Source organism: Barbatula barbatula (genome assembly GCF_947034865.1).
Source record: "Barbatula barbatula genome assembly, chromosome: 6".
NCBI classification, from domain to species: domain Eukaryota; kingdom Metazoa; phylum Chordata; class Actinopteri; order Cypriniformes; family Nemacheilidae; genus Barbatula; species Barbatula barbatula.
The window spans coordinates 19,645,752-19,663,712 of NC_136765.1; the positions used below are offsets into that span (position 1 = coordinate 19,645,752).

Here is a 17,961-nt window from a genome sequence, read left to right on the forward strand (position 1 = left end):
TGATATCAAAATTCACACAGACACTGCAAGGCTGATGTCATTTATGAGATATGCTCACAAAGTCAGAGCTGCTGGCTTTACCAGGTTTATTTCTCTGGCACCTGCAGGACACAAAACCACATCACACGTTTTAAACAAACTCCAGTTTCCTGACTGTAGTTACTGTTAATTGTAGTTTTCTGTGGTTGCCATTGTGTGTATGGGAGCAAGAATGTGTGAAAGACGAGTCGTACCCAGAATTCCCTCCTGCTCCAGTTCCTCCTCAATCGCCATCAGACGATTATATTTGTCCATTCGTTCTCCTCCTCTCAACCCGCCCAGTTTGAGAAAGAACGAGCCAAGCCCGACGGCCTTGAAAACAACCACATTCGGTTCATGTTGACCAACATCTCTTCTTAGAAGATCAAATCAAATATACATACGTATATACATGTACAGTATAGCAAACAGAAACAAAAGTACAAAAGAAATCAAGAAATATGGTTAACCTACCAGATCAACAATTGATGTATCACCAGTCTCAGCACTGCCTGCTGCCAATATAGTCTCTGTGTCTCAGTTAATATAAGGAGGGTTTACATGCTTATTAGTCCATAAAAGTATTTAGATGTAATGTCACAACACTTTCATACCAGAACAGTTGCATCTCAGATTGACAAAATGATCATAATTTTAGGCCTAGATACTACCAGACATGGCTACAGAAAAACATTTAGATACCACACCAAAATTACTATATGTATGTTTTTAGGTAAAATTATCGTGTTGGTTTCATTCTGTGACAACATTTCTTTCAAATTCCAAATGAAAATATTAGCATTTTCTTGCTTAAATTTAAATGGTAGAAACTGGTAAAAATAACAAAAACATGTTTTTAAATCTAAATACTTGAAAAAAGCTCATATGTTTTAAGCCTGATTTGTGTCCTTCATTCTCTACATCTAATTTGTTGTTTGTTTTTGGAACCTACCGCTCTTGTCTGCAAATTTCCGTATGAGCTCAGAGATTGTCATGTCACCGTGGTGCCTAAAAATGACCTTGGTGACTCCCTGTGGGAGGGGTTTTGCGTCACCCCACCGAGGACAGAGATTGGATGCAGCATCTGCGATCAAGCAGCATGACTGACCAATCGCTGAGGCCAGCCTCTCCCACTGCTCTACATCCTACACACAAAAACTAGTTGACTATGACCTGTTATAACAGTCGAGCCTAATGGCCAAATCAGATTCAAATGCTACATACAGATTCAAATACAGATCAAAATGTTCCAACCTCTTTCCTGAAAGGATCAATGAGGGCTGTAATAGAAGGATATTTATCAATCAAACCCTCATACAGGTCCACCAGCTCATCTGGGGATTTGTGACAGCCGGACATCACTTCATACCTGCCACGTGACTAGAAGACCAGGAAAAACACATCGTACATGATTATGGTAGTTATCGTTTGCAATATAAATACACATTTTCTTTTTTTTTATCCGTTTAAGTGGACTTTTATTTGCTTTTAGGTTAAGTTTAATAATCTGTATTTTTCTTACTCACACAGTCCATGAGGCAGTGAGCAGCGCAGTTTATCGCCAAGCGCAGATCTGAACCCAGCGGCAGCTTCAGATTGGCAAACGCCTCTGTGACCAGATCGAGAGCCTGTTCAGGACGTTCAAAACCCACCTGAAGAGATCCTTCTGATATACCTACAGGCTGGGGGCGAGAAGGAGAGACAAGAATTGGTATAGAAATATAGCATGTACTCAAGTACCAGGTATAAAGTACATCATATATTAACATTAAATATAATTTTTGTGGGGCAAAACTGTCTTTACATATTCAGTTACAAAGTTTTGAAAGCTAGCGAAGGCGTATTTAAAAAACATTGCAGGAATCTTAGCGCGGGTCTGATCTAAACTATTAAAAATGTGTGACCTATAATGCCATGTCGGCCCTTACAGCGGCCATAGCTTTGGTTTAGCGAGGTTTCCAAAATGCACAGTACATTAATAATAGCCTACCATCCAAACATAAATACATATTTATTGTTTGACACGCTGTTAAGTGGTTCAATCGGCTTTCACAAGCCCCTCACGTGATTGGGGCCTGTTTATTTCATTCAGATGGTGATGTACGGATAATTGCCCCATCAAAGCATCAAACAAATCCACACCTAATTTGCGTGGTGCCTGATGCTTTTGTTTGAGCCAAAGCGTGGAGCATTATGTGCTTTTGTCGAAGAGTGAAGCCCTATAGGACCATCCTTACCCCGGCTTTACATCCAGAACCATTCAGAATTCTCATCATTTCACGCTGCAACTCAAGGTTCAGGCCAATGACCTGCAGAGCCAAAACACACACACCTAAACGGTTAGTTTACTCTTTTCACCCTTGTGTTCCTTGAACCATTTAAACTGTAACGAACACAACAAGGACATAGTTTAGAAAATATCAAGTCCTTCTTTCCTAAAGAAGAGTGTATATTTGTGAAAAGGTATGACCCTTAAGAATATACATACTTGTCTGACTCTTTGTGATGATGTGGGCAGTATGATGACCTCGTCTAATAGGTTGAGTTTACCCAGAGAGTTTTTTCCACAGCTTAGTATTGTAATCATTGGCATGGGCAGGTAAATCTTATTTGAAGCCTATAACGAGGTTTTCATTCAGAGGAAAGGAACGAGAGAGTAAAAGAAAATAAGGTTAACATCAGCATCCTTGTCCCTTTTAATGGCCAGTTTTTGATTGCCCTATTGTCAAAGTGACCTTTTGAATGTGTATTATGTAGACATCTCCCACAATGCAACACGCTTTTGATGTATTTGTTTGTAATTGATGGTTAGAGTTGTTGCAGTTTGTTTATATGTGTGCGTTGTTTACCTGTTGGACTCTTATGGATGTGATGTGTGTGTATAAGGGCGCTCCTATGAGCCGGGTGGCGGTTTTAGCCACAGCAAAAGAAACCACACCCACTGCTATGGCTCCTGGCAGTCTCGGCACAGGGGGCTCTGCAGGAGGAAGGGGCTTCTCTGTACTGTTTACCCTTTTTCCTGGAGAAAACGTGGTCAAATTGTTATATTAAGAATGATGAACAGTAAGCATATGACTTAACTTCTGTGGAACACAAAGATTTTAGAAATCTCATGTTTCATACAAGGGGGTGGAAGTTAAGGGTGTAAATGTTGTTCTGTTTTTAAAATACTTTCTTTTGGTTTCTACATAAGAAAGTCGTACAGGTTTGGAATGACATAGAGGTTAATAAATAATGAAAGTATGGTGTCCCATGTGTATAATAAAACAGCTTATTCTAGACCACTGATATAACTTAAGTCTTAATTTACATGAGTGAGACACAAAATCCTAATCATATAATAATTTTTCAGAGTTTACACGCTTTTGCAGTGCAAGATTTCAGAGGAGAGGACTAAAGGTCAAACTAGAGTCACCGTCACATGGAAGGGGCATCGTCAGTTTCAGTACAAGCTGCTAATGGAACAACAAGCAGTTCCCAATAGAGTTTCTGGGAAGAGCAGAATGCCAGCAAAGTGCAAGAGGTTGGTCACTTAGCCCCTCGTCTTCAATCCATTGCAAAGTAACACTGACAAACTCTTTTGACTTCCAACCTTTTATTATTCTATAATAGTTATTTTGAAAGATGTAGCGTCAGATCATTGGGTTTACTATCTAATGCATCCAAATGCATTGTTAATAAAATAAGATTTCCAAACTTGTGATTGTATGTGTTCAGAACAGGCTTCATCACCTTTATCGACCCCCTTTTTGTCTTTATTAGAAGTGGGAGAGGCCTGGGGTGGAGCTTCAGACACGGTTTCTGACTTGTTCTCCTCCTCTTCTCTTTCACATATTTTCTTGTCTTCAAGGTAACGTGCCATAAAGAAGTCACTGCAGAACAGAGTCATACACGGCCTTAGTCCTGCAGAGACACCCATGCTTGTGTATTTAACTATAAGCATATTTGTGTTTGCAATTTGCAATAAGGGTTATCATAGCAGTTTTTCCTGTCAACATTTGTGTGGATCAGGTGATTGGTGGATGGTCTGGTTGGGTTTTTGGTGTTGCATGCTTGCTCACCTGAGCAGTTTGTCTATATTGGTTTGGTCAGTGGGGTTGAATCCTTGCAGCATTGGATTGAGGTGCTCTCTGATCCAATTTAAAGCTGTTGTTACAGAGAGCTGTTGCTGGTCACTATTACAAACTGTCTCCCCCGACTCTGCAATGCCCTCAGACAGACTATCATAAGGTCCACCCATCACCGCACTGCACACCATCTACAATTTGTACCAGGGACAGAAATGCATTAGGTTACTGGGGTAAGAATCCACGGAAATGGAGGATGTGGGTTGAACAAGTTGCCATAACAAATTTGATTTACTTTATTTATTTCATAAAAATCTTATATTTAAGATTTGTATATGCTCTGTGGAGAAGTTTGTTCGCTTAGGGCTACAAACAACATGGAGAATTCCATGCAAGGGGACCCGCGGTGTATGTAGATTGAAATAGGCCATTTAAGGTAAAAAAAACATAGCGCTTTATTATGTAAGGTCTTTCTACACCTTTGAAGACATTATATTGCATTTCTATCAATAGAGCCTCCAAATAATAACACACTTTTAAATAAATAAAAAATGTCTGAAATTCAAAGATTACACAAACAAGATAATTGGACACATACTTTGTGTGTTTGTTCTAAACAAACCAGTGGATTCATGGTCAGGAATCAAAGCGGTTTATAACATTATAAGTTTAACATTATAACTGATTTAAAGAGTCTAGTGTTTTGCACTTGATGTCTGTTATATGTCTGTGGTATGGACTACAAGGTGCTCTTTATAATGAAGAAATATTTTGGAGAGATGGTAGACTATGGATACTTTGTTTATCTCTTGCTACACTCTCAAAAATAATGTGGAATTTTGACACATTGTGTGTTTTTTAATGTTACAGCATGGGTCATTTTGTGTTTTGTGTAAACAAAAGGGACAACACAGGTTGGGTTAAAGTGACACAATTTTGATGAAAATTCTGTCTTTACTTCCAAATCTGTATACATTTTATTGTTCTGATGAACACGGAGAAAGATTTTTGGAAATATGCTTAACCAAACAGTTGTTGGCCACCATGGACTACCATAGTAGGAAAAATTATTGCTTTTTTAAATAAAAACAAAGAACAAGATTTGTTTTGAAGAATTTAGGAAAGCAAACCGTTCTGGTGCACTTTTGACTCATTGTAATTTTTCCTATCGTGGTCAATGGTGGCCAAGAACTGTTTGGTTACAAGCATTCTTCCAAATATCTTTCTCTGTGTTCATCAGACTCAAGGGTGTGTAAATGATGACAGAATTTTTATTTAAGGGTGTACTGTCCCTTTAAGTATAGACACATGCACGTTTTTGGTTGTGTATAGTTTTATAGTGTATAAGTAACTAATAAACTAAATCTGTATGTTCTAATATGTTCAGAGTGATTAAACTTATTCTGTGTAATGAAGAGATCCACATCACTTTTAAGCAGTTAAGAATGAGTTTGTATGGCTTCTGTTAATACTAATGACAGGTCGGTATGACATCACATTGCTAGCAAGATTGTGTTTATTTCTGTGTTCTGACATGCATTATTTCCCCCTCCTGATCTTTCATCGAGTGCTACCCTATGTTTACTCCTTTCTTGCTTTTCTAGTATTTCTCTCCAGTGTTCCTCCTTAGTGCTTTTTTCCATTCCTTTCACCTGCCTTCTTCACCCCCAATACACTGCTAGAGTCAGGCTGTTCTGTGTCTTTTTGCATTAAGGTCATAAGCTCTGATTGTGCCATACCAAAACAGGCCCACTCTGAACTGTAATATGGCCTCCATGCCAGGCATAGTGCTTACTTTACAAATACCCAAACAGAGTAAAGACCGAACGGACAGAGGCAGCAGGACACAGAATGATCTGATGGTCAAACATACAGACGCCACAGTAAAAGCATCTTAGCTGATGTTTGCATGAGAATGCGTGTGGACATTGTATTTCTTAATTAATCTTTTAGTGTCAATACAAATCGCTTGTGTTTGCTGTGGCGCAAATGCCAGAAGGTGAAATGTCAAAACCCGTCCAGCTTCCTTTTGTTCATAACCATTGAAACACTACTAGACACCTAGATATAATATTCACAGTAAGTGTAGTTGAAGCACCATTTTTATTATTGTAATACACGTTAAACCTTACACAACAAATATTTCTCAAATGTGCAGATGATTAAATACCTTTTCCTCATCTCTGATGATGCAGTGCACATTTGCCTGAATTGCTGTCAGTCCTGTACCATGGTACACCTCCCTTCCAGTGATCTTACTGATCACAGGAGTACATGAGAACCTGGTGAAATAGTTCGCCTGGAAAAAAGGATCAAGTGTTATTTATTAAGTATTGCTTATTAAAATCTGACATACCGTAGGCCTGGTGTGTAATTGTGGGATCAGACTGGTATCTGATCTACATTATTACTGGCAGATTAAACTGCAAACTTTGTGTGCGATAAGGTAAAATGTCAAATTACATAATTTCAAAAATTGTGTAAACACAATGAAGACATCATAGCTTTGAAAAGCATAAGTGTGTGTACGTGTCCCACCAGATAACCGTAGATGTCATTGGGCTTTTGAACAAACATCTCGTTCAGGACGCACTCTATCTTCTCTGGGACCCCGTTAGACCGGTAATACTCTGCGGCTTTGTTCTTAAGGTCGTAAAACTCCTGGTCCTCTTTCGATCCTTTACTATGGCAGCCCAAAAAACCTTTATACGACATGGTTGATCGATGTACGAGTTTATATTTGCAGGCGTTTACTCTCTACCTCTGTCACGTGCGCGGCCTCGCAGGCTTTGTTGATGATCTGTGGTTGCTTGGTAACGTCAGATCATTCAGATGTAACAACGCGAGAGTTTAAAGCTTAATTTCTGTTTCATGACGCATGTTATAACGAGTTCAATGTCAGCTTGGGTGCTATTTCTTGCGATTTAATGCTGTCAACGTAGATGTTAAATACTGGCTTCATATACTATATTACTTAATAATATAAATGCAAACAGGAGGCACACCAACACTCTTGGCAATAATATGTTTTCTTCACTTGTGTTTAACGTTCACTACAAGACTTTGGCGATTTTATGAACGTGCGTAATCGAATATACTTAGGCTGTACATAAATCTAGATCCAACTACCATTTGTTCACATTAAATCAAAACAGTTCATTGTTGTGTACATATGTGTAGCCTATTTAAAAAAATAAAAAAATAACTTGATAGACTAATCAAAAATTAAATTGCACACCATCATAATTTTTTGGATCACTGTCAGAAGGTCGATCTGAAGGTCAGCTTTACAAAACTGGCGAATTATATTCGTAGCCGTTATGGGTTATACAAAGACATAAGACAACGTAAACAGAGTAATAGTTTATCAGTGCCGTATTTAAAAAAGCAGGGGTTTTCTAAATACAAAAATCTTTAAAACGGCATCATTACCTGTAAAATAGGTTTACCAGTCTTTTGTTCCGTCCATACAACTTATGCAATGAAATTTATAATAATATGAATTTATCAGAAGAAGATAATTATGTAAAACATTTCCAAAAACTATCGAATAGGAACTCAAGGTAGCCAAGAAAACAAATAGATTGTGGATTAGCTATTGGGTATGATTATTGTTGTTGTAGGCTAGTTGTGGTGTGTGTGTGTGTGTGTGTGTGTTTATACATTTAAATCATATTAGGTTAATATGTCGCTGTTAGCTGTTCTCTGACCACTCAAACCACTAAGACTAAGACTGGTGTGCTAGGCCTGATACGAAGTTTAGTTTATTCCGGGTTTGGAGTGTATGCGGATCTCTTACATTTACATTCAGCAGACGCACAGTGTTCAAGTTATACAATTTATGGGAAGCTATCTACGTGTGTTCCCTGAGAAACGAAACCATGACAATTGCGCTGCTAACGCGTTGTTCCCAAAATGAGCTGCAGGAATTCTGACATGTTGTAACATCTATTTATTTATTCATTTATTTATTCATTCATTTATTGACACCTTTTTAATTAATGAATTCAGATATTTAAGCTTTGAAAATTGAGAAACCACAGGTCCTAAAGTCCACGGCGAATTTACAATTTTTGTTGCGTATTTATTATTTTGTAACAACAGGCCTATTTTGGTACAAAACTCCAAAGACTTTCAATTTGAAACTAATATATAGAACCTAAAGTCTATATCACATAAGGTATATATTTAGAATTCAGCCAATACCAAACCAAACGTTCATTACTCATTTATCACGTTTAGCATTTAAATATACCCAACTAAAACCATTTTAAGACCGACTCAAACTAGAAAAATATAATTTAGTTTATGGTTTAATTTTTAAATGCTTGTATTCATTCTTCATTCATAACTTAATAATGGTTTTACTTTTTTTAGCCAATGAAATTTGTGCACTAATTTCCTCGGAGGGTGCGGGATCTTCAAAATGGTATTTACATGTATACATTTTAAACAACTTTTATCTACAAAATATTTTTTTAAACGCTACAAACCACAAAAGTCTTGATTCATGTTGAAGAAATTTAGTTCTTAAATTGTTATTTTAAGCAAGAGCTTTTGTGTTCCTCTTTACTAACAAATTATTCTCGATTTATGTCCTTAATCGTTCAATGCTTTGAACTACTGACACTTTCTTAACCCAACAGAAGACAATAATCCAGCCCTTCCTCAATCTATGTTCATTGAATCTAGAACATTCTTGTTTTAAGCTCTCACCGGTTAAGGTACGTTCACCGGCGCGTACAAATAATGAAAACTTAACAAACATGTATGTGCATTTTCTTGAAATAGCGTTGGCCTAACCATTTGGAAATGATAATTAAATATTATTTATTATTTAATGTAAATAATTATAGTTGTTTTACAGTTTTACGTAAGTGAGTGGACGTTACATTGTCCGTAAAATTAGCTATTAATATGCCTATAGGCCTATTTTTACATAGGGTATTTAAGCATATTATCATATTATAGCGTTTCACTTGAATTATATTCGTTAATCGAAACGTAATTTTCTGTAAAAAAAAACAAGAATTTTATTTTGTGACTATTTACATGGTCAGTTCATTCAGCTTCCTTGTTCCCCATTACGATGTTGGTTTACAAATTGAGCTTATTTTATTATCTATTTTTGTCTCACATCATGGGTGCGAAAATTAAAATATATTTCGTCTTATTGCGCTGCACTCTTTCATAAATTCGGATTGTACTTACAAAACCTGATATTACGGTTTTCAATTTAAATGTCTTTACTTAAAAGCAGTGACGCCCTTCTAGCTCGAGCCTGGACTGGTTCACGAGAAGGTCAGTCGCTCCAGGACAGGAAGTCACCGAGAGGGCACCATAGCATCACCTACGTCATGGACTGGAGCGCGTTCATTGGCTTTTTGCAACGCTTGACTGGTCCTGCACACAAATCGTTCTGACACAACAAAATCTGCTCGCTGAAAGATGAACTAAGGCTTCATATTTCCGCATGGAGACAAAGCAGTATGATTATGGTGCCGAAACGGGTATTGATATTATGCACAGTCTTTCTAAGCTAATCTTTACCCGCTTCGCCAAGAAAAATAATTAAACAGTGAAATAAACGAATCACATACATATTTTGTCAGGCAACCTAAACATGCAGTATGTGCTTGTCCTGGTTTTATCCAGGGTAAAACAATATAGCTGAATAAAACTGATTACATACGAATTGATGTCATTGTAAGGCTTAGGTCAGATAGAAATAGAGATAGATAAATAGCTAACAGCTATACATTAACAGTGTAATATGGCAATATGTATGTGAAGCTACAGTTAAATGTGTTTTCATCACAGAGTTCACAAGCCTGCATGTTACTGTCGCCACCAACCGGACACGTCTGCGAACTCTTACGCTTAACCTGCAATACTTACACCACATCCATTTTATTGTAATAAGTGTATACACCAAAACCTCTTACAAAAGTGGTAATTCTACGTTAGTGGTTCACAAATAAAATGTATGTATACAATGCAGATTGCAATGATTTGTTGAATAATGTATCAGCTACTTCTTAGCTAGGCATGAATGCAGAATTTTACAAGGACATTTTCAAGGGGAAAACATTATTCACTCAGTAGGCTACTTACACTCAACTACTTTCATTTGATTAAGAATACTTACATTCACTTACATTTCGAAGAAGATGCATCCATAGTCATTCCATTTTACAACCCGAAAGTGTTTGCCAAAGTAAATATGAGACACGGGCAAACGAAGCCCGTATCTCAAATTCAAATACTGCATCTGAAATAATCACCACAAAATAGTCACTATGACTTTTAAATATGTGAAAGCTAAAAAAGAAACTGTCTGAACGGAGATTGTGTCTGTTTGGGGTCGTCAGCTGGGCCCTGTGTAAAAGCTAGAAACATCCACCTTAACATGTGACTGCCGGTAGTCAGACACTCCCAGTCTGTATTGTTTCTTCTTCTTATTTTTTTCGAAACGTCTTAAAAGTGCTTCTCGTTTGGGTTTGTTTCCCAAAAGTTCTAACAAGAAAATCCAAAGCTTTTTGAAGTCATGTCGCGCGCAGACATGAATATTAATTTATACAGCTCGCGCTCAGCCACTTGTTGCTTTGTGATTTCTAAAGTCTTGTAATTACCCCGGTAAATATTTGTTGTAGCCTATCCTCATTATATTTCGTGATCTCGTATAAAGCCCACATTATGCAGATCATGCAAGCACGGAATATTTTGCGTTTTTTTTGCTTTAACGAAACACTGCGTTTGCATTCAAACGGTTTAATTGCTTAAGTAATAATGTTAAACAGGTTGCCAAAGGTCCCGCTGGGTCACGGGGGAAATGGCCATTTGTACCTAATTAGCGCGTCTTCTTCTGTCCTTAAGCCACCAGATGCAACGCCTGATGCCTTGATTAATGCTTTCAGAGCCCCACACTTGCCCAGTCATGTTTTCAAACTTGGCCAGGTGTCATCTGAATGAGCACCAATGGATTTTTTTCCATTTGTATTTCATCCTGAATTAATAAAAAGGCTCAATGAAAATTCTTTGCCATTCACAAATGATTTGTGGTGTTTTATAACTTCGATATTGAGGTTTGGTAGGCTAATTCTGTTTGCACTCTCATGTTCTTTTTTTTAATTGTACAGTTTGTTTCTTCTGTTCTAAACGTTCGCATAAAACCTTTTAATCGTCTTTTTACAATGTAAACCCAAGCATCTTTCTGACAGGAAACATTTGGCTATTTAAAATAATTTTGCATTGTTAACATTTTGAAAATAATCGTATATTTCAATTGTTTTATAAAGTATAGTGAATGTACTTACAACTATTATTTTCTAACAAAACAAACCATTTTATATTGCAATTATGCATTTATTTAAGTTTTAATCAAGTTCTTAGTTGTCGCTTTTTATTAAATCGTGTTATTTATTTATTTTAAGCGGCAGGGCGATACACTTTTGCAAGCATTCCAATAACCATTTGCTTGTTATAGAATAAAAAAATACAATTGAAATATATTAACTAATTCCCATTTATCAAATGTGTAACTCACGCTTACTAATTGCAACTCTTAAAAATAAAACTGTTGTGGTCTAAATAAATTCAATTCTTTATAAGGCAATTCATTGAAGTCGCAGATACAAGCAAATATGATTGTGCCAAAAAAGCACCACTGAGAACCTCTACAAAAACACATTTTTGAAAGGAACCGAAGGATTTTGACTGCTTTTAAAAATTGCCTTCATGACACCGCTCTCGTTTAAGCTCTAAACCCAGTGAGAGCTCACGGACAGGTCGCGCAGTATTGCCCGATCCACTCAGCTGTGCTTTCATACCTGCACCCAAGAGATAGAAAGAGAGCGTGTTGAATTATTCCATTCCTTTTTTCAGCTTGGAGCCATCTGGCAAATGCATAAGTATTAAGGCAAACCCTTCACCTTCGAATACCCATATGAGTATGCATTTTCGTCCTGGGAAAATAAGAGACAAGTGTTATTTAACCCTGTTGCATGCACGAGGGAAGCGCTAAAAGACGCAAAGGCAGACAGCAGGGTTAAATAACACTTGTCTCTTATTTTCCCAGGACGAAAATATTGATATTCATTTCATTTTCTGATGGGCCCTACTAAGATTTATTATTTGGTCTGGTTAAAATAATATTTATTTATATATGGCCCTTTAATAAACGTTTGGGAAATAAAGCAGTTTGGTCTACAATTACTCTTCAGATTTCCTCGCAAGACTTCATAATGCGACGGTCTGAACCATTAAACTTGATCACGGACCGATCGACGAAAATATAGCCTAGCCTACACAGGAACTGGTGTAATGTCTTTTCTGGGTGTTTGCGCATTAACAACAGGCCTATTTTGGTACAAAACTCAAAAGACTTTCAGACTGCCAGTGGGGACATTAGCTCTAGTTTACAAACAGCCGATCGATTGAAAGACTTTGCAGTAATAGAATCGACGTTAAGGCAATGTGGTAAAACAACACCTGTTCTTTACTGGGGGATAATGAGTATCGTTTTTTATTTCCGCGATGATAATTAAGATATTAACTTTATAATTTCCGGGATGATAATTATGATAAGTTTATCACTTTAAAAAATATCATACTGTTTCTCTGACTGGTGAATGCAATATCTGCTATTAAAATGCAAAAAAAAGGTACTTTTCTCGGATGAAATCCACTAACCAAGTGCTCCTTAATGAATAAATTTGAGCTGTGAGAAGAACAAATGAGAGTAAAATAACTTGTATATCTGTTTGTTTAATTAGAACTAAAATGTTGCTGTGACAAAAGCGCTTTAACAATTTTGACACCGTATAAACACTCCCCCCTTGTGGACTTAAGGGCATGTTCTCCCAACACAAAGCTGCATGAGTTTTTGGAGAATTAAAGACATTTTATGACATTAACAACCCGTGTTTTTGTAACAATGCTTAATTAAGGTATGCATTTTGATTTATTTATTTATTTGTTATCATTCATTATTTTTTTTTACAATTTGAAATATGTCTTTCTTAGACTATCTTTTAAATCAGTTTCTTTGCAATTATCAGGTACAAAAATAATCTAAATTCATTGCATGGTTATGATTATGTGCAAATAAGGACTGTGGGAAAGTCAACTGCATATTCTGAGTACAGTAGGTTTCAATGTTCAGCAATTAAAGTTAGGACATCTTGAATAGAAAGCGGTGGAATCTGATTCGGCCTCATGTGTGTGTGCGTGTGTGCGTGCGTGTGTGTGCTCTTCAGAAGAAATAAAGCCGCACAGGTTTGAAATTACATGATAAATTATGAAATAATGGGGGCTGGGATTATCCCTCTAGTTATCTGGGCCTTTTTGTGGCTAAATGAGTTGAAATTTAAATTGGATAGCTGTCGTAATGAAATTTGGGGATCTAGTTGGCAGAGTCTTGTAGGTCAAATTCAGTCTGACCACTAGATGGGGCATTGGGTCTTTTTATAACTCAGCAACAGTACTTAAGGTGACCAATCTATTGACCTTAGATGTGCCCACTGAAGCTTGAATTACTCATTTAAAAACAGTAAATTTAAAAATATATGAAGAGTTTGGTTCCAAAATGAGATAACTGCGTTGTTAGAATTTTGTAAAAATCATGTTTTTTATTTTGCATTCCAATTTATATCAATCAAACTGCAGTTGGTTTTGATTTAAGCCATAATAACTCAAACAAATACAGCTAACCAACACAATAAAACACAATTAAAACATGATAACTGATAACTGAAAATGATCTCATTTTGCAACCAAACTCTTCATATATCTTTATTACACTTTCCGGCCTATTAACATGATGTAAGTGTCAAAAGTACCACATTTCACCCCGCTCAATTTTCCTATGGAAAACAGTATGTCTACAACAAACATAGACACGTTCTGCATGATGCCATGCCATCAGTTCTCATGTTTAATCTCCATTGGCCACTAGGCTTAGGCCTTGAAAACAAAAGTAGGCCTACATTTTGAGGACCCGGCAACCCAACAAATGATCAACTTTGGGTTTTAGGAATGTTTCTAAACGTTAAAGCATATAGTTAATAAAATATTTGACTTATTATATAGATACAGAAATTTAAGTGCAGCACGGAAATGTTGCGTTATACATTAAAAACACCAATGAATAATGAACTACATACACACACTGAAGTTGGCCTGTGTTTACTCCATTACAGTTTTCATCAGTCTTGCACATGGAGTGGGACTAAAGGGCGGGGCGGGACGGCGAGCCAACAGACGGAAAGTCTGGATCGGTACACTTCCTTTCTCTGGATGTTAGACGGTGTGAAGAAAACTAAACCCCAGGTCAAACGCGAACAAACGTTTTAAATGCGATACACGCTGGCTGCAATTCTGGGGGGATAAAGCGTGTAGTGACGGTGGAGGCGCACACTTGAAGACAGAAGTTACGCGTTTTCTGTAAAGAGCCTAATGCCCCGCGCCAAGTCATAAAGTTAGAAACCAGGGGAGTGGAAATACGAAAAGTTGAAGAATATGATGATGACCGAGAATGAGCTGACCATAGACGACATCGACACAGGTAAGATACATTATATTTAAAAAGAAAAGTTTGTGTAGCTAACATCAACAGTTTGAGCAGGGGGCGATCGCGTTATTCTACGCTGCATTAAGCTGGCAACGCCCACATAGTCAGATCCCATCTGATATCATTAGTGTAATTGCAATTGCTTGTATTTCACAAACAGATCCACGCAAAGCTCTTTTTTAATTGAATCGTATTCTGCATTATATATATTTTTGTATCATATTCACGTAAAGCAAATGTATTGCAAGCTGTGCCGCAGTGGAGGCAACCCAGCCCCACATCTTAAGGGATCTGATCCCTATCTATACCATATATGAATGCTCCGTATAAAGAAATCAAGCAAAGACACCAGACTTTAAAAGCGCAGGGTGGACTGGGATAGTAACGGTGCAGAGTTGGGTCACGTGGTTGCGCTCCTGGGAGCTTTGAGTCAATGCAGCAAAAGTCTGCACGCTCCATCATCATCATCCCAGGTGAAGCAAGAACGGGGTAAGTTACGGCTGCTCGACAACCCACCCAGACACGCCACACGCCTCAAATATACTTTCGTATCGCGTATTAAAACAACTAGCTCGTTTTGTTACGGAATGATCGCACTGCAGAGGAATGCCCTAACCCGATGCGACTGTTTCCAGCGCAGCGGAGGGATCCAAACACATTTCGGTCGTTCGTGGAATGGTCATTTCGACATGCGAGGCTTGTTTTAAGGTCTTGCGTGTTTCCGACAGTTCTGCGCATTGGAAGGTAAACGAGCACACGCGCTGCTGCCCGTCCTTTAGGAAGGACGCACGCTGAATTGTTTGACTGCTGATGTGATGTAATGTGAGTCAGGAGGGGCGCATGCATGACAGAGCAGGACTCATCGTGAATATGTCTTTCCTGTTTGTGCAGTAGACACCATCAAGGTGATAATAAGAAGATGAGCTGCGCAACGGTCTTTACGACATTGCCGTATTTTCCTTCGGTCTCCCCAGTGTCCCCTACATCATCATTTACGACAGAACGATACGGTGGTGTATTGCTCTGAACTTGTTAATAAGATCAGGACGTTGCGTGTCGATGTTGCGGATCTGACACTTGCGTGCTAATTGCGGGCGCGCCGACAATTTGCATACTGACATCAAACTTGTAGCGCGTTCTTGTACCGTCCGTTTGGCGCTCGCGATGTGTGATAACGTCGTAGTCTTCGTAGACAAATGAACAACTTGCTCGATTTTGCGTTTCAATCTTTACGTTGTCAACCTCTGGTCAGAATGAAAAGAAGTCCCCCGGCGCATTCCCACGGTGGCACTTCGGGCCTCTAGTATAAAGAAGTCATTGTTTGAGTAAGGGGGGGATAGGCCTCGAACTGTAGGTAGAGCACGGAGGCGGGTGCAGAAGAGACGTCTAGACCCAAAAATGTTAGATGGGCGTTTGCGCGTATTGCATGTGGAGACCGTATGTAAACAAATATGGCTTTCGACTTTCTGTATTCAGACCTGGATACTTCATGCATTTTCATTCATCTGGAAACTTGTGTCTTTATTGTGGCAAACAGAGAGCTGTTGTTTGCTCAAATTCTCTGAATGTTTACATGTGTTACAGCTATTGAATGCAGTTTTAAGAGAGCTATTCTGATTTAAGATTAGACATCTCCCTAAAATCGTATTTTCTGTCTCATTTACTTTATCGGTTGAATTCTAATTGATGTTTTTAGTGCTTTGCAATGATAAACCAACGTTGCCGACGATAACTGAAGCTTAAAGCATGAAACATTCTGACTCATAGAAATGGTGTATTCGCATTTATAATGCGTTCCCCCATGGTTTGTGGCCTTGAGTCCCAGAAGTATTTTGACTATTGACTTGCATCTGGAGCACAGAGGGGCTGATAACAGTGATTCGTATGGTTGCAGTGGTGTTGCTGGGCTGGCTGGTGCAGATGAACAGGCTCATGCACGTGAGGCACGATTGCTTACTCAGCATGGAGAGGATAGTGGGTATTCATGGCTGTCTGCAGCATTCATGCATTTTAACACAGTTATAGAATACACACAGTACACCCTAAAACAATGCACACATGTGTGCAATAGAAATCTGGACAACATATACATCATGTATCATGCATGCACAGAGCAACCTATAACACTGATGAGCAGTGACGTGTGGAGGAGAGCATAGATAATGCCACACTCTCAGGGTGTGGTTATGAGACGTGATGTGAGTGCACAGGAGCGTGGCACGTGGCAATACATATAGTATAGTAAGACTTTTATAAAATCATTTGAACACACAAAAGCACTGATATCCACCGGAATACAATTTGGAATTTTTACAGTAATGATTTGTAGGTTTATGTGTTTGTCTTGATCCACAGCAAGCTATTGAAATTACAAGACATGCATTCTATGTTTTCTTATTTTTGTGCAAATTAAAAGTGATTCTGCTTGCAAACAGAAAGCTTGTCCTTGCAGTCTAGGAGAGGCTAAACTAGCAGGGGGTGTCTGGGCCCTGGCTGTGTGTGTTTGGAGAGGTGGGGTGACAGGGTAATGTAATTTAAAGCTGAGCCATTAGTGTCTCTGTTTGATGTCAGCTCATAGATTTTTAGCTTCACACACACATTTAGGACAACTTAATTTGACGAGTGCTGTCTGTGGTCAGCATCTGTGTAGGTCGGGCTTTGTTTCTTTTCTGAGTTCCCTTGAAATAGATAGAAGAAGGAATCAACTGTTTTTAACACTTCAGGACGTGTCGAGACTACCCCCAAAGTTTGTAACTGGAATTTAAACTATATAGAGTGTGTTTGAAATATGATGCTAGCCTATTATTCTTAAAATGGGCAAAATTTTGACAAAAAGCATGTACACACGCAATACTGGATGACCTGCTATTTGCCAAAATGTGCAGTATGCAGTGAATCACTGGATGCTGTTTCTCAAAATGCTATGTGCTCAACTTGATATTCCATTTTGTGACATTAATGATAAGTAAGATCTTTTGAAACTTGCTACTTTTTGGATGGTCAAGTTGGGATATTTTTCAGTAAAAAAAAAAGATAATATCACAGCGTTTAGTGATGACAACTTGTATGACTGTCTGAACTAAGCTCGCAACATAATGTGGTCACGTGACACAATTTTCCCAATATCATCTCACAGGAACTTCATAACCTATTTAATGAGAGTGCTAATTCGTATTAATTTGTACATTTTACTACTACTACTTGCTTTTGTGCCGGTGATGGTTAGGGGAGGGGCTCCAGTATTGGTTTTTTCGAATAATCGTATGTTTTGGTCTGATTTACATCATACAAATTTGACTCCTTGCA

The 17,961-nt window shown here is 38.1% G+C and overlaps 2 protein-coding genes across 7 annotated transcripts in view; one reads left to right on the forward strand and one right to left on the reverse strand.

The window, feature by feature from the left end:
- Positions 1-54: 54 nt before the first annotated feature.
- On the reverse strand, positions 55-6,800 carry eno4 (enolase 4; the record flags this gene model as incomplete). The annotated part of the gene is made up of 13 exons (XM_079458652.1): positions 55-101; positions 234-351; positions 493-548; positions 971-1,163; positions 1,273-1,398; positions 1,545-1,700; positions 2,256-2,327; positions 2,507-2,635; positions 2,868-3,037; positions 3,751-3,890; positions 4,080-4,276; positions 6,256-6,384; positions 6,624-6,800. 13 exons carry the CDS (start codon positions 6,798-6,800, stop codon positions 55-57), a joined length of 1,710 nt encoding a protein of 569 aa, XP_079314778.1.
- A 7,498-nt stretch (positions 6,801-14,298) lies between these two features.
- The window catches only part of hspa12a (heat shock protein 12A), a 31,278-nt gene continuing 27,615 nt past the window's right edge, over positions 14,299-17,961 (forward strand). The window contains exon 1 of one of the 6 annotated variants that reach the window (XM_079459317.1): positions 14,299-14,649. In XM_079459317.1, coding sequence (XP_079315443.1) covers positions 14,604-14,649 — 46 coding nt within the window. In that variant the 5' untranslated portion in view covers positions 14,299-14,603. Of the gene's footprint in view, positions 14,650-14,781; positions 15,145-15,253; positions 15,400-15,457; positions 15,561-17,961 lie in introns of those variants that run through there. The other 5 variants (XM_079459314.1, XM_079459315.1, XM_079459318.1 and 2 more) reach the window with 5 other exon arrangements.